General features: G+C 40.7%; 1 protein-coding gene across 22 annotated transcripts in view; it reads right to left on the bottom strand.

Moving 5' to 3' along the window:
- Positions 1 to 22,023, bottom strand: part of Epb41 (erythrocyte membrane protein band 4.1) — a 156,912-nt gene that overhangs the window by 50,444 nt on the left and 84,445 nt on the right. For all 22 annotated transcript variants that reach the window (XM_085686691.2, XM_085686690.2, XM_085686689.2 and 19 more), the window contains 4 exons: positions 21,762 to 21,837; positions 19,837 to 20,055; positions 5,809 to 5,896; positions 2,349 to 2,501 (listed from right to left, as the gene is read on the bottom strand). In XM_085686691.2, coding sequence (XP_085542817.2) covers positions 2,349 to 2,501; positions 5,809 to 5,896; positions 19,837 to 20,055; positions 21,762 to 21,837 — 536 coding nt within the window. The remainder of the gene's footprint in view (positions 1 to 2,348; positions 2,502 to 5,808; positions 5,897 to 19,836; positions 20,056 to 21,761; positions 21,838 to 22,023) is intronic.

Raw genomic sequence — 22,023 nt, 5'->3', positions numbered from 1 at the left:
TGGTGTTTTGCCTGTATGTATGTCTCTGTGAGGTTGTTGGAGCCTGGAGTTACAGACAGTTGTGAGCTGCCATGTGGGTGCTGGGAATTGAACTTGGGTCCCCTGGAAGGGCAGTCAGCGCTCTTAACCACCGAACCATCTCTCTAGCCCCTTCTTTACTGACCTGTAAGTGCCTTTCAGACTGGTACTGCAACGGCTACTTCGAACACATGCTTTTGGTCTAACCTGTTTCCACCTCAAGCCCACTTTGTAAGGTGGAAAGGAAGCAGGCTTCTTTTGAGTGAGCTACTGCCAGCAACAGTATGAGTAGACACTACAGCTATAACCTCATACATGAAGAAGCTGTGCTCTAGAAGCTATCTGCTCACTCAGCTACAAAATGGTGCAGACCTCTGCTGGAGTCATGGCACTCCACTTCTCAGAATCCTGCTGTTCTCAGCTGCTTCGAGAAAGAATTAAGCATTTTACTATATAATGGACATTTGAGACTTCAATGCCAAGGATTTCCCACAACATTTATCAATATTTCTACACATGTATGCTTTTCTCCTTTTCTACATTAAAATGCAAGCTGGTTGAAGAATGGCATCTTTTTACTTACTGTTATATTTAGAGCCCCTAGAATAGTCATTGTCACAAACAAAACTGTTTAATAAACATTTCTTGGTTAGCTGGGCACGGTGGCACATGCCTTTTAATGACAGCACTGGCAGATAGGACAATCAGATCCTGCAGGTTCCAGGCCTGCTGGGTCTACACAGTCAGACACTGTCTCGAAAAATTCTTTGTTGTTACGACTCCTGGATTTTAACTGAGGAAAGACACTGATAGGCGCTTGCACAAGTAAATGATTATGGTATGAAACAGTTCTTCAAGGCACATCCAGAATGTCCAGGTTGAGACAGTACCACTTTTCACCAGCAGATGGTGATATACACACACAAAGCCATCGTCCATAAGCACAGGCCTTCTCTGCCTAGAGCTCCCCAATCATCTCATTCCATCTTCAAGTGGACTGGAACAGAAAAGTTATTATCCTTCTTGAATATAAGGAAGCTCAGCTTCCGAGTCTTTTGTCTAGGAAGTCACAGAAAATAAAGAACTCAGGGGTTAGGACAGATACTGCTCTTGCACAGGACCCAAGTTCCGTTCCCAGCATCCATGTCTGGTGGCTCACAATTGCCTGTAGCTCTGGCTCCAGGGGGATCCAGTGTCTCTGGCCTCCGGGGGCACCTACATTCATGTGTACATGTCCATACACATATCCTTCCCACATACATGCTTAAATTAAATAAATCTCCAGGACAGTCAGAGAAACAGAGATCCTGTGTAAAAACAAAACAACCTGTTGTACCACCATAGTACTTCAATATAAAAGCTAAATCGATGGGTATAAAATGAAATTTGACCACCAGTTACTGAGTTTTGGTTATTGTTGTTTTGTTTTGTTTTCTAGGTGTTAAAGACAGTTCTTGTGTGTACGGACTTGGAAGTTCTGACCATCTTTTCTTATAGTGATATTTTATTTATGTTTTAATAAATAAAGCTTGCCTGAATATCAGAAGGGCAAAGCTAAGTCACTAGAGGTCAGGCAGTGGTGGCACACATCTTTAATCCCAAGTTTTGGGAGATAGAGGCAGATGGATCTCTGTGAGCTCAAGGCCACCCTGAGCTACACAAGATCAATGCAGAAACAAATCCACATGGTGATGGCTCACACCTTTAAGCCCAGCACTAGAGGGAATATAAAATGGAAGGAGAGAGAGAGGCTCTGTCTGTTTAGTCTGCTTTTACTGCAGTCGCCTAGCCTTGGTAGAGGTAAGACTTCTCTAGTGGCTTGGCTGCTTTGTTTTTCTGGTTTTTGGGTTGAATGCCAATATCTAGCTCTGGGTTTTTATTATTTTTGCTACATTTCCCCCATTTTACAAGTGCTAGATTAGCTGAATGAGAACTTCTTAAATGACATCATGGGAAATGGGAAGAGGAATGTCTGAGTCATTCATTTACTGCTTTTCTTTCAAGACAGGGTTCCTCTGTGTAGCCCTGGCTGTCCCTGGAACTCACTCTGTAGACCAGACTGGCCTTGAACTCGCTGAGATCGGCCTGCCTCTGCCTCCCGAGTGCTGGGATAATAGGCGTGCACCACCACTGCCCGGTGTTTCATTCATTCATGCTTAAGACAAGGTCTTCCGAATAACTCAAACCCAACCTGATTTTGCAGTTTTCCTCCTGCTTCAGCCTCCAGGATTACACGTAGAGGGATTGCAAGCATTTGCCAATTATGCCCAGCTAGAAGGGATGTTTCAGTCTACATTTGGTTTGGGAGAAAAGGAACTTAAGTTGTGTACCTCTCCGGGTCGGATCTTGATGAAGAAGCTGCTACGTTTGTAAGAAATCTTCAGCACTTTGGGCCAAGGAAAACGGTTAATTCTCAACTTATCTTTGTAAACCAAAAGGCCACTAGAGCAGACTCCTAGGATGATATCCACTCCCTCCAAGTCCTGAAACAGAGAAGTATCAGATTTCACTTGAGTGAAGTGTTCAACACATTATTGCCTATTATTAAACAATCTGAGGAGATCAGCAACCCAAAACAGCTACAAAGCATACAATAAAAACAAAACTTAAGACGGGTGGTGGTGGCCCACAACTTTAATCCCAGCACTCAAAAGGGAGAGGAAGGAGGATCTCTGTGAGTTTGAGGCCAGCCTGGTCTATAGACCGAGCTCTTGGACAGCCAGGGCTACACAGAGAAACCCTATCTTGAAAAAAACAAACAAACAAAAAACTTAAATAGTCATCATCCACTGGAGTATTATGTTTCAGAAGACAACTTCAGTGATCTTACTGGCATCATGGTAAGAGTCATCACTCTTAGGCCAGCGGTTTGTCACCAAGCCTGACAACCTGAGCGCAATCCCCAGAGTCTCTATGGTAGAGTGGAAAACTTCTACATTGTCCTCTGGCCCACACACACCCACTGTGACGTGTGCGTGCTTATTACTGTAGAAAGTTAGCAAAGAGATCTGACAGTAAAAAAACTTGATGCTAAGTATATTGAATTATAAATACTGTCCCTAAGCCTAGAAAGAATACTAAAGCACTATATCAATGTACCTAGTTACTGAGAAAAAAGTTAAAAAATATTAAACACATAATTCAAATAAAATAATCTGCACCTGAATTAATTATATGATTATTTATCTAGTTAAGTAATCAAACCCAAAGTTAAATGCTTCCCGACTACTTTTCCTAAAATGAGTACAGAGGAAAATTGTAATTACCTAAGTGTGTTAAAAGAATTACGCAGATAAAGAAATCCAGCTTCAATTCCAAGACCATGTAGCTGAGAATGCTTTTTTGTTTTGTTTTGTGTTTTTATTTTTGTTGTTATTGTTGTTGTTGTTTTGTTTGAGACAGGGTTTCACTGTAGCTTTTTGGAGCCTGTCGTGGAACTAGCTCTTGTAGACCAAGCTGACCTCAAACTCACAGAGATCCTCCTGCCTCTGCCTCCCGAGTGCTGGAATTAAAGGCGTGCGCCGCCACCACCACTTGGTACCCTCTCACGTTTTTAAACGTGGTTACAACTATCTTTCTTTTCTTAAATTTCTTTTAAAGGGCTGGAGAGATGGCTCAGTGGTTAAAAGCACTCACTGACTGTTTCCCCAGAGGACCCGGGTTCAATTCCCGGTGCCCACACGGCAGCTCACAACTGCCTGTAACTCTTATTCTAGGGGATCTGACACACTCATATAGGCATACATGCAGGCAAAACACCAACAAACATACAAATTTTAAAAATTTAAACACAATTAATTAATTATGGGTGGGCCCAGACCTGCCACCATGAAAGCACTTGTTGGGGTGAGAGGACAACTTGCTGGGGCTGGCTGTCTTCTTCCACCTGTGGGTCTCGGGGCTCAAAAAGCTCACCCGGCTTGGCACCAGGTGCCTTTACCCACTGAACCAGTTTGTTAGCTTTCTTCCTCTTTTGATGACATTACTGGGAGGAACATTGCTTTGTGACATTTTGAAAGGGCACACGTTACCTGACTCCATGCACTCCTGACGCCAGCCTCCATTAGGAAATGAGAAGTGAAACCTAGCAGATTTCGGCTGACACACAGGTCCTAACAGCACTCTCCAGGGGCATGGGAGGCAAGGTGCCCAGTGCAGAACAATCCAGAGCACAGCGAGGGCTTTAGAAAGCCATGGCTGTGCAATAAAGTTTCACTAGGACAAGGAGAACCCGGAAAATCGTCCACAGGTCTAAGTAGAGACCAGAAGCTTGGATGAGCTAATGCTTGGATGCTTCTAAATTCCTACCAAGTGACTGTTCTGCTTATTCTGGAGTAAATGGAGCAAAAGAGAGTTCACCATCCTCTGAGATAAGCCTATCACATCTTTGAAGAGTTCTGCTAAACAACTTGTCACACCGAGCTAAAAAGTAGACTTCTATTTTTATGTCATTGGGTTTATGCCTGGAAGCCATGATAGAAATCTCTTTACTTTAAAACATTTATTTATTTGAAAAGGGGTCTTATGTATCCCAAGCTGGCCTCAAATTTCCAAAATAGCCAAGAATGATCCTGAACTTCTGATCCTCTTGCCTCTACTTCCTAAGGGCTGGGACCACTGGGAACTGAACCCAGGAATCCATGCACACTAGGGAAGCACACCGTCAGCTGGACTTTATCTCTAGCCTCATTTCCCTTTCGTGGCTAGGTATCTCTATTCCTTTATTTCTTACTGGATGTAGCCTCCTCTACATCACAGCTATTAGTTCCTCTAAATGACCTCGGGATCATCCCTTTGCAGCACCCCTAGCCATTTTAGTAGCCAAATGACCTGCATTAATTAGGAAGGTCTGTGATAAAAGTTCACGCTTCTGATTTCTGACCCCAGTGGCTCTCCAAAGAGCTATGGCTCAGTCAGAGCTCATGAGTCACTGGGAGAGCTCGTCACAGACTGCTGAGGTCCTCCCCACCTTCTGATTATTAACTCTGAGAGAGGCCTGAAACATGTATTTCTAACAAGTTCCTAGATGGTGTTAAATGCCATTGACTCAGAGACCACACTTAGAATCACTGGCCTTGGGAAATGGCTCTGATTCAGGCATCATGAGCACCATTTGAATGGTCATTAAGTCCGGAGCTAGAGTCGCTTCTGAACCAGCCTATAAATCTGGGCAGAGCTCTGGAATCCGCATATTTAGCAGACACCCACGTGATTCTTTGGATACCATTGCTTGTGAAGACTGAAATATCCCTTAATGACTCTCTGTATTTTCTTTATTTTTTTTAACTGTCTGTATTTTCAAATGTAACTTTACTTTAGAAAATACAACTTATTTTCCTCTTGATGTTCATATTTTTATTTTTACATGTTTTGGTTGCAATTTTTTGTAAATAGGAAACATTTTATTGATATAGAATTCATATACCACACAATCTTCCCACTTAAAGAATACAATTCATTTTTCAATATTTAGAGGCATACAATCTCCCCTCCCCCCCAAAAAACCCTTAAGAAGCTATTCTCTAGCATGGCAGTGGTGCATGCCTTTAATCCCAGCACTTGGGAGGCAGAGGCAGGCAATCTTTGAGTTCGAGGCCAGCCTGGTCTACAGAGAGCAGAGTTCCAGTATAGCTAGGGCTACACAGTGAAACGCTGTCTCGAAAAACAAAATAAATAAATAAAACACCATAAATAAATGTTGTTAAGAGTGATAAAACAAACGCACCATATACATTACTAGGTCTGTGTCATATGCAAATACACACATGTTAAAGGCAAAGTTATCACTACCTTTGCTTTGTGAAGATCAACTCCATACATAGACAACTTTTTGGCATTCTCAAGAAACTCCAAGTCGGCCTGAGCTGGAGTCATGGACCTTTGGCAGAATAAAAACAGAAAATTCAGTGACACAGCAGAAGCATTTACAGCAATAACAACTGAATATTCACTGTGCTTTATATGAACACACACACCCCAACATGTATGTATAGAATTGGGCCCTCAAAGCAATTATGGAATGAGAATCTCCTCACTATGTGAGTCTAAAGAATTTAAATATGTCTTAGAAAACAAAAGTTTAAAAAAACCGGATGTCACCCAAAAGCTATCGGAAAGGCAAACTCTTATTCAACTATCTGCTTCAAGCTCCCCCATCCATCTGGAGCTCTGCGCCCCTCTCCTCAGCCTTTTTCTGTGTCACACATGAATTCCTCCTACTATTTTTTTTTTAACCAAGGAGATGACCAAATTAAATCCCCAGTAAAATTTACAAGATCCTCTTAGCTACCCTTTTCTCTCTATACCCTGAATTGAGTTATTATGGAAATTAAACCGGAGGGCAAGCTAATGTTACTTAACTGGGACTCTTAATGGGGGCAGATTTGATGAAAAGAAATTTTCTGGTAACAGATGGTGTCCTGCCCACTAATCTCAACAAATAAGCTGGCTAATAGAAGCATCCTGAAAATGGGACTGTTTTCTGTTATTAAGATGTCTTCACTGCCAGCCATATAATGAGTTGAACTTGTTTGAAAACAATCAATCGCACTGTGTAAGCATTCACTGTGCCAGCCTCTCCTTCATAAGTTTTTTCTCGAAGGGTGTTCTTGAGCTGTTCTGTTAGCGTTGGAGACAAAGACATCACTCATAAGGCTGCGCACTCTGGACCAATTACGACAGCTCACAGGAACAGCAAGGCAGTCGCATCCCCAAGGAGAAACACTCGGGACAAGCAGCCTTCCCCTGAGACTGCTGGAGTCATCGAAGCAGCAGGGGCGTCTTCATTTAACCAGGAAAGGCCTCGCCAAACCCATCTGTCTTTTACTAAAAAGAACAAAGGGTTTCTTGGAGCCACCAAAGGGAGAAGAAAAAAAAAATTCACCCCAGCTTTCCTGAATAAATGTTTCAAAAGCTCTAAAGCGTCACACCTGACTCTATTAATTGACGGTGTAAACAAAGGGGGTGGGAATCTGTATGCAAGTTATTCAAACACCTCGGGCAACTTTTGTAATCGCATACAGCTTTCCGTGTAAGCGAGTGAGGTTAGTCTCAGCTATACTGTTGTTGTTGTCCCTATTATTACGTGTTGATAATGTCACCAGCAGATTAGAATTCAATAAGAGGCAGTAGGTTCAAGTCCTGTGGACTGTATTCCTGCCCTTAGAGTCATGCCTCATCTCCTTCAGTCCCCTCTATTAGGAAAGAATCATAATAATGTCTATTTGCACATCACAGGAATAAACAATGATTTTTTTTGATCTCTGGTAAACACATGAAATGTGATTATCAAAATCAAATGAGATTATGCTTGTGAAACTGCTCTGTAAACTAGAAACGTTTACTACCAACTGGAACATTAGTTTTCTAATAGTTCAATGGTCCATCTACATACAGATCATAAAAAAATAATTCGTAGCCAGGAGTGGTGGCACAGAACTGTAATTCCAGTACTTGGGAGATGGGGGCAGAAGGACAAGGTGTTTGAGTCAGCACAGGTTACGCGAGACCATCTCAACCCCTACCCTCACTCCCAAAACTTTTTTTTAAGAGAGAAAGAGCCAGAGGTGGTGGCACAGGTCTTTAATCCCAGCCTTAGGTAAACAGAGGCTGAAGGACTTCTTTGAATTCAAGATCAGCCTGGTTTATGTATTGAGTTTCAGGGAGGCAAGGCCACATAGTCAGGCTTTACCTCAAGAAAGATTTGGTGGGGGGAGGGTTAGATCATTTAAATTCACACACAAATTTTAAAACATTAAAGAAAACACACAACAGAAGCCTTCCTCTAGAGCTGGGGAGACGGGCTCACTGCTTGTGTGAGCATGAGGACCCGAGTTCAAACTCCCAGCACCCAGAGAAAAGGCCAGCAGTGTGTGCCTACAATCCCAGTGCTGAAGAGGCAGAGGCAGGAGGATGCCAGTCTTCCTGGTCAGTTAGTGAGCCAACCAGAGAGCTCCACCTTCGGTAAGGCTGACAGGAGCTGGCCGGCTGGTAAAGATTTGGCTCAGTTGGCTCAGTGTCTACCGTGCAAGCAGGAAATGCAGAGTGAGGTCAGATCCCGGCACCCATGTGAATAAAAGCAAAAATACCATCCACACCTATAACCCCGGCTGAGCGGGACAGAGGCGGGAGAAATGTTGGGGCTTGCTGACTGCCGGCCTCGTTAAAAGAACACGAGCTCCAGGTTAAGTGAGAGACCATATCTCCATGGCACAAAGTGGAAGAAAATGAAGGACACTTGATGCCTCCCCTGAGCTCTGCCTACACAGGCGCCTATGCATGCATATGTGCACATACACCACACACAAAAACATCTCACACGATAAGGTGGAGAACAACAGAGGAAGACATCGATGGTACCAGCCTCCAAAGACGCTTGCGTAGACATAAGTTATCTGCATACCCCCCCTCTCTCTGTCTGTCTGTCTCTCTCTCACACACACACAGTTTATTTTTTTCCCACTATATTCACCTTTCAACTCTAAGGGACATCAATTTGAATATACATATTCAAACTATGTATCCAGGTAAGTGTGCTTCAACACATGAGGAGGAGGTAAGTAGAGCTCTTTAAACTTTCATTCTTGAAACTACTGATATTTAAAGCTTGGTTGATGCTTTCTATGCTACTTTTAGATTTTGAAATAATTAAGGCTTTCTTTTCCAGTTTTTTGTTTTTTGTTTTGTTTTGTTTTAAATATAAAGTCTCACTATGTGCGTGCTGGGATTATAGGAATGTGCTACTATGCCCAGCTAAAAAATGTGATTCTTTTTTGTTTTGTTTTGCTTTCGAGACAGAGTTTCTCTGTGTATCCCGGATTGTCCTGAAACTTGTTCTGTAGACCATCAGATTGGCTTCAACCTCCAGAGATCCACCTGCCTCTGCCTCCCAAATGCTGGGATTCGAGGCATGCATCACCACCTCCCAGATCAGTTATGATTCTTTTCTAAGATTTATTATGGATACAATGTTCTGCGTGCATGTCTGCCTGCATGCCAGAAAAAGACATCAGATCTCATTATAGATGATTGTGAGTCACCACGTGGTTGCTGGGAATTCAACTGAGGACCTCTGGAAGAGCAGCCAGTGCTCTTAACCTCTGAGCCATCTCTCCAGTCCCCTCAATTATGATTCTTAAGTCATATATAATGCAAATGATTTTCCTCTACTCCATGGTAAATTCCCAACCTAATGACCCCAATATTCCTGAATACTTACATATGTACTTCCTGCAAATAAGGGCATCCTTTTTCCACAGTGTCAAAACCAGGAATTTAACACTGACACATAAAGCCATATAATCCCTAAACCCCATTCACCAAGTTCAGCCAGTTGTTACAGAATGATCCAGTTGTAGATCATGTATATCAAGTCTAATCTGGTAAAGATCTGACTCTTGAGCTTCAGGCAAGTGTTTCACAATGAGCTGTCTCTGGAGCCACGGGTCATGTTCCTTTAACAAGAATACCACAAAAATGGAGCTGTGCCTACACTGCATCCTACTAAGTATTCCTAATTTATCCCTTCACAGACGATGCCTACTCTGTCAATGATGTCTGCCAAGTATCTCTGAAATTCTTCTTTATCTCTTTGTAGCTGTTCAGTATTTTATGGGAATTTGACGTGGGATTCCCCTCTGTATGACCTTTAGCAGCAAAAAATTGCATGGTATCTTTAAGATCAGCCTTCCTGGTTCATGCTGGCAGAACGAACTCTGGCTTTTTCGGGAAGTCCTGTACTTAAATGGGGTCTGTGAGCAACGTGTTACAAATTGCTTAATGGTGACATAGACCAGCTGTGACCCTAGAGCCGGAGTGATGAGCAAGGCCCTCAGAGGCAGAACATGCCTCTGCCATGTTCACTGGGAGAAGCCAACAGAGAGGGCTACAGAGTTAGTCCTAGCCACGCCTACTTAGCATTAAATAAAAGGCACTCTTGGTCAAAAAATAATTATAGATACGCATATAATAAAGACAAATTCAGATAGAAAAGACTTCTAAATGGATCACAGTGCTAGATAAATGTATGTAGGCTTGAGAAAGAGAGGAAAAAGAATACAGACAGTTATAATATAAAAGAGTACAGACAGTCATAGATTAAGGGAATAAAGATAATAAAATAAATATTAAACTTGTAGAAAAAGTAATAGAGTAAGAAAAATAAGTCATGTAAAGATGAAATATATACAGAGAGTTTGGATTATGTATATTAATGTTTTCTTTGAATTTTTTTGACTACAGAGAGATATAAGATTCTGGAGGCTGCTAAGCTAAACCAACATATATATTTTAAAGGTATCTTGACTTGCAAAATTTGTGTATAAAAATATGTTTCTCTGGAAAAAAAGGTTCTACTTTTGTTTGCACAGAGAATGAGAACCTGTGGATTCCTTCCAGACTAATGCAGTTTGATAGACCAAGACATCCCCCCCCCAAAAAAAAGGTCTCTGTAAACCCTAAAATTACTTTGCCCAACAAAAATCAGGATGCAGTTTGGAAAGAACTATGCCCAAATTCCCAAATATTATTTACATTTAAAGGAGGATATGCTATAGAGATTTACATTGGTATGGATCTTGGTTTACTGATACAAATTTAAGGTCAATTTTGCTATATGTATATTTCTGCTCTTGATTAAGGCATTGTGCTTGCACAGCTCATTTAAAAATGTAATGTATAATTAAGAAATATAGGTTAATAGATAATCATCTATAATAGCCAAGATTGTAGTCATGTTAGTGAGGTTTTCTAGATGTATTGAGATATACTTCAGTTAGATATTCTTCAAACCTTTCAAAGACTAACAGAATACGGCATTTAAAATGTTTTAAGAACTTAGGACTTTTCATGACTATGAGATACATCTGCTCCTGGCACCAGCAACTACTTCAAGAGGATGATGGACAGCAAAGAGGCTCCTTATGGAGTTTGCTAACCATTTGGGGGGAAAAAAAAACTGCTGTTGCCTGGATGACTTGATGTTATGCTGTATGAACTGGACATGCAGGACCCACAGGAAAATGACTGCTGAAATTGCCTAAAGGTGAAACAGTCCTTTGGGGTTCCTGTTTCATGAAAGAGTCTGTCAGACATTCTGCAGGAATACAGAAGAAAGTGACTGACAAACTGCCAATATAGGCAGAACTGTCTTTGAAATTTCCTGCTTCATGGAAAAGTCTGCTGGATACTATGGGCCTGTAGACTGAAGATGGGTGCCCCAATGGTACAGAAGAACTTTGGGTGACTGTCCAGGCAGTGAGATGTCTCTGTCAATTCTAGTTTTGGAATTTGCTTACAATGCACTTCATGTTAACTTAGGTAATATTATATCCTTCTGGAGTCTTTGATGGAGTTGAAGAATAGATAGTTATAGTTACAATTTTCCTTAGTTATGATTAAAGATAAAGTATATATAAATATTGTAACTATAATTCTTGCTTGATAACTGTCTTGCTATATGTAATTTTACTATGTTAAAGTTAAAACCTTCCTTTTTATTTAGACAGAAAAGGGGAGGTGATGTGGGATTCCCCCCCTCTGTATGCTGTGAATACACAAATTAATAGAGATGGATTAACTTAAGATATAAGAGCTAACCAATAAGAAACGTGAGCTAATAGGCCAAGCAAAGTGTGATTATTCAAGGTCTGGGCAGCTGGGTAACAAACGAGCAGCTTCTGCCAACAGGAATTCTTTTCAATTTTTTTTGAGATTTCCCCCATCAAACTATTTATTTATGTATATCATTATGGATTCATGGATTCCAGGTTGGATTTCTTGTTTGTTTTGGCATTCCTCATGCTAAGCAAGTGTTGTGCCACTGTATCCTCAACCCAGAACTCTCAATTTACTCAATGCAATATAATCACTTATTTTGCATATATATTTTTCTACTTAAACCCCCGACCAGGATTTGGTCAGAGCTTCTACAAGAACAATTTGTCCTTCTAAACATTGCTCATCTTTTTGAGCATCTTTTCCCAGCACAGTGTAGAATTAAAGTATGCCAGTATTTATACGTGAACCTATTTACATATATGTCTACCACTACCTGTTATTACACTGGAAACCATGAGTGTGCATTGAAACTTCCAGTTTTAATGCAATACCAACAGGTTCTTTTCTCCCTATCCATAATGTGTATGTCCTTTACTTACAAATTACCCTAAATATTCTGAATAATTTGATCAATATTTTCTTTCAGTCAATATATAAACAAGTTCTCATTGCAGCCTCTGAACTCTCCCCATCTAGACACCCTTCTCATCCTCTTCTCCTAACTCACACTGAATTCACCACCCGGACTGCTATCCACATATGGATGCCCTCCTTACTCTATTAGGGTTTTGATTGCCCATGTTAGACCACCTCAGACTACGTCACTCTGACCATCCGTTTAACCTCCCCCCCCGCAATTCTCCCCAGACTTTATCCACACATGGATGCCTGTTCTGCTTGGACTCTGAATGCTACTCCCCTGTGTCCATGCCCTGTGTGGTGGCTGAAAAGAGAATGGCCCCATAGGCTCATATGAATGATCGGTCACCAGTTAGTTGAACTGTTTGGGAAGGGTTAGCAGGTGCAGCCTAGATGGAAAAGGTCTGGCCTTGTTGGAGGTGTGTCACTGCGAGTGAGGTTTGAGGTTTCAAAAGCCCCTGTCAGACCAGTCTCTTGCCTGCAGATGAGGATGTAAAGCTCTCAGCTACCATGCCTACCTGCTTCCCACCATGACGATCAGGGACTAACCTTCTGAACTGTAAACCAGCTCCCAATTAAATGCTTTCTTTTAGAAGAGTTGCCTTGATCTCTTTATATCTCTTCACAGCAACAGGACAGTAACTAAGATACCCTATGAGTTATAAGTCCTCAAGCAGACTGCCCTCTAACCCACAAATACTGCCTTCACCCTGCTGAGACCTGGATGTCCTAAACCAGAGGCCTCTTTGGCATGACTTGCTCAGATCCATCTATTGTCCCAGAAAGGTTTTTCCAATAAAAAGAATCATATGCATTCACACATAAAATAGGCAAATATCATTTAAAACATGGGGGGAATCTTCCATAACCATTCCATTCAAGACACCTGCATGTATAAGTACAATACATATATTTTCTAAATTAAAGTCATAAGTTAGGGGCTAGAAAGCTTAGCTAAGAGCACTTGCTACTCTGGCAGAAGACCCAGATTCAGGCCAGAGCACCCACATGATGGCTTACAGCCATCTGTAACTCCAGTTTCAGGGAATCTGATGTCCTCTTCAGGTTCCAAGGCACTAAACAAATGTGGTACATAGACATACATGAGGGAAAAACATCTGTACACACATACAAAATAAAAATCAAATATTTTAAAATCATAAATTATCTTTTATCTTAAAAATGTAATGATTAAAGTTCTTGCCAAAATTTTTAGACTTCTGAAAGACATAATAATCCTGCTGGGAAGAGGATAAGTATTTCTAGACCATGGAGCATTCAGGGAGCTGGAGAGATGGGTCAGCTTTTAAGAGTACTGGCTGCTCTTCTAGAGGTCCTGAGTTCAATTCCTAGCGACTACACGGTGGCTCATAACTGTCTATAAAGGGAACTGGTGTCCTTCTGGCAGGCAGGCATACATGTAGATAGAGCACTCATACACATAAAATAAATAAGTAAATTTAGAAGAAAAAAAACCCAATGTACCACTTAGAAGTCCCACAGCTTACAAAAATACCAAACCATAGAGCCCTGGCACCTGCCAACTCCTGCTTATGACATGGAGAAGTTATAGCACACTTCACCTGTACTGACTTATTCAGCAAAGGCATCACTATTGAGTTGAGTTCCAGTGTTGTGTGGCAGCTTTTTAGCAATGTCTGTTGCATTTCCTGATTAAGGGAGACAACTGACAAGTATGCATCCCTCCTTAATTCCTATAAACAGAGGGCCAAGCTTGACTTGCTAGTGTTAATTCAAAATTAATTATAGCTTCAAAACAATTCCTGTCTGGGCAAAGGGTCACCACTACAGCTTCCTCCTGTGTAGACTGTCTTCTGTTTATCTGGAGAGTAGGGTGATATTAGCTTGTACCTTTCAACACACTAAAATGCTTACACTTCAGCAGGAGTTTCTGTGATTGGTTCAAATGCCACGCTGTTAGGCATATTAACGTTTCCACTGGGCCCTGTTACTAAGATCATCAATGTGTCCAGAATGGAATAATAAACCCCATGATGTCAGACATCTACATTTTTCAGTCATGGAGATCTGTGATTGTTTAGTTTCTAATTTTCATCTAACAGAACATCAACTAGACCACATCCATCAATCCTCTGAGATTGTTCTGTTGAAGTTCTGCTAAGTACGAGAGTGGTTCTCCAAACCTAAACTTACATTGTTTGTAAAATGATGACACTGTACTGCTGTTGTTGGATTTTGGTGTCTTTTCAGGGGACAGAACAGGGTCTCATGTAGTCCCAGCTGGCCTTGAACTCTCGACCGTAGCTGAGGTTGCCCTTGATTTCTGAGCCTTCTGCCTCCAATTCTTAATAGCTTAGATAATGGGCATGTGTCACCACGGATGTCTAAGAGTTAGCAGTATACAAGTATAATCATTTGCTAAGTGCTTAGATATATTTTCTGATTTAATTATAAAATTCGCTTCATAAACCTCATTTTTCAGATAAGAAAATGAACCTCAGGGGCCCTAAGTAACTTACAGAGAGGCACAAAGCTAAAAAGTAGCACTCTGAATTCAGAGTGAGATGTGGGTAACTCATCTATGTGCCCACTGTATAACCTAGTGAGCTCCAAAATGCTTCCAGCCTGAGGAATTCTCTATCACCTTAATCATTGAGGACCACAAAGTACTTTTCTTTATGTGTTAGACTGTGCTATAAATTTTAAGTCTAAGTAAAACTTAAGTGTTCATTTACTGGCTCTTAAAGAATAACAATAAATCTACTGTTTTATAAATTAAAAACAATTTATAAAAAATAATAGCAAAAGATGAAAATTTTTAAGTCTTTTTTGATACTATATCTAAACGTGAGAGCAGTTTCTTATGTGTGTTCATGTATGTGCATGAGGGACACAAGCATATATGAGAGTGAGCATGTGCATATGTGCAGGTCAGAGGTCAACTTTGAGTGTCATCTCAGATGCCTTTCACCTTGTCTTTTGAAATAGGTCTCTTCATTGACCTCACCAATTATGCCGCACTGGCTGGCCAGTCAGCCTCCAAATCCACCTGTCCCCGCCCTTCCAGTGCTGGGATTAGAATGTGCCACCCTGCAAGGCTTTTGACATGGGTTCTACGAGGGCTCTGGGAGTTTGAACTCAACAAATCAATGAAATTTTGTGTTGTTAAAATTCATTACATACTTGAGATTTCACTGGTCTACCTTGCATTTTGAGTGCATCTTTTTACTTGTGCATTATTTTACTTATTTATTTTTTATTTACTTTAGTTTTTGGTTTTTGGAGGTTTTTTTGTTTGTTTTTTATTTTTTGTTTTTAACAGGTTTTCTTTGTGTAGTCCTGGCTGTCCTGGAACTTACTCTGTAGACCAGACTGGCCTCAAACTCAGGGATCTGGCTGCCTCTGCCTTCAGTGTCAGGGTTAAAGGTGTGCACTATATACCTGGTCAGCATTATTTTAAAACATGATATGTTTCATATATTTATTAGCTGAATTAATTCATTCAAAAGTTGACACATGTCAGCATACAACACATATGTTTAAAACCATGTTCATTAAAACACTGCTAACCTCAGCTGGGTAGTGATGATGCATGCCTTTAATCCCAGCATTCCAGAGGCAAGGGTAGGTGGATATTTGAGTACAAGACCAGTCTGGTTTACAGAGTGCACCTTAAGACAACCAGGGCTATACAGAGAAACCCTGTCTCAAAACATAAAACAACAAACACACTACTAATCTCAATAGAAAAGTCTGTAATTGTTAACTGGCAAGATAATCATGGTATATGTAAGTTTTCCAAAATTCTAACTTTGGAATCTGTTCTGTTGGGAGTCTGTTTGGAGTCTTTTTAAAATATATATATATTTTTTATAAATATATAAAATATATATATATATATATATATATATACACAAACTATGAAGATGCGTTACTTTGATTGGTTTAATAAAAAGCTGAATGGCCAATAGCAAGGCAGGATTTTCAGGGCAGAGAGGATACTGGGGAAGAATAAGGTGGAAACACCAGCAGATGCAGGGCAAGCAGGATGAGCGATATGGAGATGAGGTAAGGAAGTCATGAGGTAGAAAGTAAATTAATAGAAATGGGTTAATTTAAGTTATAAGAGCTAGTCAGAAGCAAGCCTAAGCTATAGGCCGAACTTTCATAATTAATAATAAATCTCTGTTGTTACCGGGGAGTTGATAGTCCTGATGAAAAATCTGCCTACAGCTATCTTCCTATGTTTGCCCAGGGTGGCTCTAAAATCCTTGACCCACATGAGCCTTCCACCTCACCCTCCAGAGTACATGCATCATGAAAGTGTACCAGTACAACAGTCTTAAATGCTAATTTTTGTTTGAAGGCTTGAATTTTGCAAAAGCAACAAATACTATCAGTTTTTTTTCTTCTAAAAGTACTGGCTCATTCCTTTTTTTTTCCCCAATGTATGTCAAATAATCAGGTCTGAGTGATTATAAATTGTTGATCTTTTTTTCCAATAGTGTTACAGAAAAACGGTGGTGAACTCATTCAGCCCACAATGTAATCATGATGCTTTTGCTGCTGTACATGGTTGTACTTGAACTGGCAGGCAGAGGGATGCTTTAAGTACATTTCATTAAGTCATAGACCATTAACTAAAATACATTCAAGATTTGGTAAAATGAACACTTTTTAAACTATTTAATCAATATTGTCTTGGGCTGAGAGCAAAGCTCAGATGCACAATGCATTTGCCTGTATGCTCAAGCTCTAGGTTTAACAACAGCATCTAAATGAAAATAGACTATTCTTAAAATTGCTGGGCATAGTGAGGCAATGCTCATGATCCCGGCACTAAGGGGCAGAAGCAGGAGGACAAAGAGCTGCCGGCCACTCATACTCATGAAGAGTATGGAAGAAAGGAAAGGAGGGAGGAAGATAGGTTAGTTTTGTGGTTGTTGTTGTTTCACTTTTAATTCATTTGCTTACACAATGGAGGACTTCTATGGAGGTCAGAGAACAATTTGCAGAAGTTGGTTCTTTTTCTACTATGTGGGATCTAGGGACGGAATTCAGGTTATCAAGTTTGGTAGCAAGTAGCTTTACTTACTGAGCCATCTCACAGGTCCCTGTAAGAAAATTCTTAAATGAACTCACCTTTTTATTTTTTAATTCACATGTGTGTGTCTATGTATTATGGATGTGCATATAGGCACTCCCACTCACGTGTGAGTGTGTAAAGGCCAGAGGTCAATGTCAAGAGTCCTCTCTATTGCTCTCCAACTTACCTTCTGAGGCAGGATCTCTCCCTGAACCCGGAGCTCTGCGACTGTTAGTGAGCATCCTCCTGTCTCACCTCCCAGGGCTAGGATTATGGGTACTTGCACTGCATACTGGTGAGAAATATGGCTACTAGGACAGCTTTGTGCCTCAATTTGTGCTTCAGCGCCTTCGACACAGTGAGACAGTCAAATAACTTAGAATTGCCATGGAAACAATTCTGCGTTAAGAGACCGCTTTTGAAAAGCAGCAGAGTTTGTGGACTACACTTTTAGATCTGCTGGCTAGTTTAAAAGGTGGCGATAAAGGTTAAGTGTGACACTGAGCATAAAGTGCTTAGCACACTATCTGGCACGTAGGAAGAGACTATTTTAACTGATGACTTCTAATTATCATGATTATGTAACAACGGTATAAAGAACAGTCAAGCGTTAGATGAGACGCTGTACAAAGTCCTTCCAAATTTGAATCCTATTGTGATCAAATAACTATTAAAAGTATCATCAGAAGCTGGGCAGTGGTGGCGCATGCCTTTAACCCCAGCACACAGGAGGCAGAGGCAGGCAGATCTCTGAGTTAGTGGTCTCACACATTAGTACCTTAGGACGCATAAGCCCAATGTAGAAGTAAATTTTGACAGCTAGAGAGACAGATCAGTAGTTGGGAGCACTTGGTGCTCTTACAGATGACCCAGGTTCAATTCTCAGCACCAACATGGTGGCTTAATAACATTCTGTAACTCCAGTTCTATAGGTGACCCAGTGCCCTCTTCTGACCTCCATGAGCACAAGGCACACACATAGTACATACAATACATGCAAACAAAACATCCGCACACATAAAATAAACAAATGTAAAACACACTGTAATCCCATGAGAGCTGGGTAGCACATGAGATGATGCTACACGGGCTATAAACTTTACACTCCTTATTATAGGTCTGGGTGGGGGGGGCGGGGTAAAGGCACTGAAAACCTGAGTTTGAGTTCTGGAACCCACATGATGGAAAGAAATCTGACTCCTGCAAGCTATCTTCTGATTTCCACACATGCACACACATGCACACATACAATCAATTAATGAAAATTATTATGGCTTTCATGACTGAGGCATCTGAACCTTAAATGCAATAAGACAGTCAGAACCAGGCCATATTAAGGTAAAGATCTCTCATTAGAAGCATCTCACGATCTATTAAATCTATTAAAATGAACTCAAAGAGAACAGGACAGTTCCACAGACAGACAGAATACTTGTGGCTACCGCAGCAAGCTCCAGAGACCATGCTTTGGACAAACTGACCTTTTAAATCTTTGTAACACAGAGCATGCTCACACAGCTCAGGATGCCATGCTAATGTGATGTCAACCAAAGTCAAGATCAGACTAAAGCAGTTTGTGAAATTTAACTACAGTAAGTCATTCAAATAAAAAAACAGGTGTACAGAGAAAGAAATACAATGGGGGGGGGCTCATTTTGGTATTAGGTAACAATTACTGAATTTTTATATGTCACACACACACACACACACATTCTCTTTTCTAAACTTATTCTTTGCCTTATTTCTTCTAAAGTAACAATCTCAGTTAGACACTCTAGGAACCAGATCAGAGAAAACTGAAGGGCATCGTCTTAAGTTCACAGGGAAGGGACAGAACAGAGGCATGACCTCGACCTGCCTCAAACCAAGGATAAGCCTTGCTCTTAGTCATGGTGTGCTATCTCCCAACGTTACTAATTAACTTCATTAAAAGCAATAAATCAGGGAATTTGATGAAGACATGGCTTAAGAAAATACTTTCAAGGGTACCACCGACCCTCTGAATCTACCCACATGCCCAGCACCCAAATCAGAAGTTCTTGCTCTAAGGCTCTTAAGGCACCTAATGTAGCATATGTCTAAAACCTGGAATAGAAAAGTTAAAGCAATAATAGTGATAGCTACCATGTATTGAGCACCTACTATGTGAAGGCCTTGTGCTAAGTGGTTTCTCTCTCTCTCTCTCTCTCTCTCTCTCTCTCTCTCTCTCTCTCTCACACACACACAAACACACACACACACAATCTCATTTAGTTTTTACCCTACAATGCAATGCTCAGTACTCTGATAACTAATACAATAAAATCAATAAACTTAGAAACAGAAGAAAAAAATTTTTCAGTAAACCTGGAAACAAAAACAGAAACAAACAAAAAAATTTTCCATTACCCTGATAAGAAAAACAGTCAGAGGGCTTGAATGCCTTTCCCAAAGTCAAACAATAAAGGGAAATGAATTCAGGGTGACTCTCGCTATGGTAAACAATGAATCAATAACAAGTCACGGGTTTAAACTCACAGCCAAAATAAACCCAGAACATCTGCAAACATGTTCACCTGTATGACTTATGCAATTCCATGACCTTCTCTTCAAGTTCCCTGGTCTGATTTGGAGCCAGTTTAAAGTCAGTAACATATTCCACGCCATGCAGTTCCGGGTCATAGTCTCCCAGTTCAGACTGGACGGTGTAAGAGCCGAGGAGGGCTAAGGTTGCAAAGGAACAGGGTAGCCGTCCAGCAACGATGTCCTGCCGAAGCTGAAGACATAAATAATATCTACATCCAAAATAAGAAAAGATGTGAATATGTCAGTAACAACAGAAGAACACAATACAGACAGACAAAAAATAAGAAAGGGGGAAAAGAAAGAAGAGAGAAGGAAAGAGGCTAAGGAAACACAACATGATAATTGTTCAGTATAGGACAGGGGACACATGGCTAGTCATTGTGAAACTGTTTCTTCCTTTTATTTAAAATATTTTCATAAAAAGCTCAATAACTATATTGATCAGAGTTGGAAAACAGTTCAGAAAAAGAGGAAAAGTAGGAAACATCTGAAGGAGGTAAAGAAATTATTTTATTGAGTACACACTCTTTTTTGGGGGTGGGAGTGGAGGTCTCGAGACAGGGTTTCTCTGTGTAGCCCTGGCTGTCCTGGAACTCACTCTGTAGATCAGGCTGGCCTCGAACTCACAAAGAGCCACCTGCCTCTGCTTCCTGAGTGCTGGGACTGAAGGTATGCGTCACCACCGCCCCAGTGAGTATACACTCTTAAGTATTATGCACACCCATGTATACCATAAAAATGAAATAAACAGTTTTCTCGGGGAAGGAGAAGACATCTCAACTGAGAATGACTTTACACAAAGTAACCTTAGAAAATGCTATAGGCTTTTCACAGCACTTAATCATCGGATTTTAGGAGTTTAAATTATTCCCTCATTTATATTTTCCTGTATTTTTATTTTACAAATGGGTATTCTCCCTGCATATATCTGTGTACCATGTGCATGCACTGTCCGTGGAGATCAGAGCAGGGCTTGGTGTTCCCTGGGGCTAGAGTCACAGATAGCTGTGGGCCACCATGTGGGTGCCGGAAATTGAACCTGGGTCACTAGGAAGAACAACCAGGGCTTTTAACCAGCAAACCATTGCTTCAACCCCTCCCTCATTTTAGAGAGACGAAAACTGAATCTTAGAGACTATAAATTCCTCAGAAATCAGATTATCAACAACAAAATCAGATTTAGAAAGCAGTTTCTTGGCAACCCAGCAATTCAATTTAACAAATACTGCCAAGTATCTACTATGAAGAGGGTTCCTTGGTGACATCACAGGTATGAATGCTCACAGCGTTCAACATGCGGTACTTTTCCATTTAGTTTTTGTTCATCTTTGATAAAACCAAAAATAATTTTCTTAAAAATTCAATAGTTTTTTTGTTGTTGTTGTTTTGGTTTGGTTTTTTGTTTTTCGAGACAGGGTTTCTCTGTAGTTTTAGAGCCTGTCCGAGAACTCGCTCTTTAGATCAGGATAGCCTCAAACTCACAGAGATCTGCCTGCCTTTGCCTCCCGAGTGCTGGGATTGAAGGTGTGTGCTATAAATTAAATAGGCTCAAAAATGGGTCAGTACAAGGGGGACGCTTTAAAGGAGAGATAAAGAAATAATTATCATGTGATTTTGCTGTTTTCAACCTTATGGGGAATACAGTAAAACAAGTAGGACTTGCCAGGGGAGTGTGGTTTAAGAGAAGCCCTGCCCACCCTGTACTGTACTATGTGGTGTAACACATGGTAAGCAGGGCTGGCTCCTGGCAGGTTCCAGCCTTTCAGGCTCAGCATCTGTAAGTCTAGTTTGAAGGCACCAGAAACTCTGTATTTTAGACTAACCATTTAACATTTTCTCCTGTTCTGAGTGGGGAAATTCCCAGAGTTGATGATAAGAATACAGCTCTGGATATCCATGCCGACGAAGTACTTACCTTGTTATGTCTTCAGTCAGCTGTGCTGGGTCAGGCGGATAAAACTTCACATTAAATGTGAAGTTCCAAGGTACACCTATAAAAATAAAGACAGGAGTTTTGTTTTTTATGTCTAAATTTGAGATTGTTTTCTTTTTTTTCCCTTAAATCTTCCAACATTTTCTGTTTTAAAAACACTATTACCTTGCTTAAATTCCACCAAGGAAAGCTAGAAGACCTCATTTATTTTTTTAACCTTAGCACAGTCTTCATTATCGTGGAT

The sequence above is a fragment of the Myodes glareolus genome, chromosome 3 (genome assembly GCF_982192425.1).
Source record: "Myodes glareolus chromosome 3, mMyoGla1.1, whole genome shotgun sequence".
NCBI classification, from domain to species: domain Eukaryota; kingdom Metazoa; phylum Chordata; class Mammalia; order Rodentia; family Cricetidae; genus Myodes; species Myodes glareolus.
The sequence above is the reverse complement of the archived record's forward strand: the minus strand, read 5'-3'. Positions and strand labels throughout refer to the sequence as shown.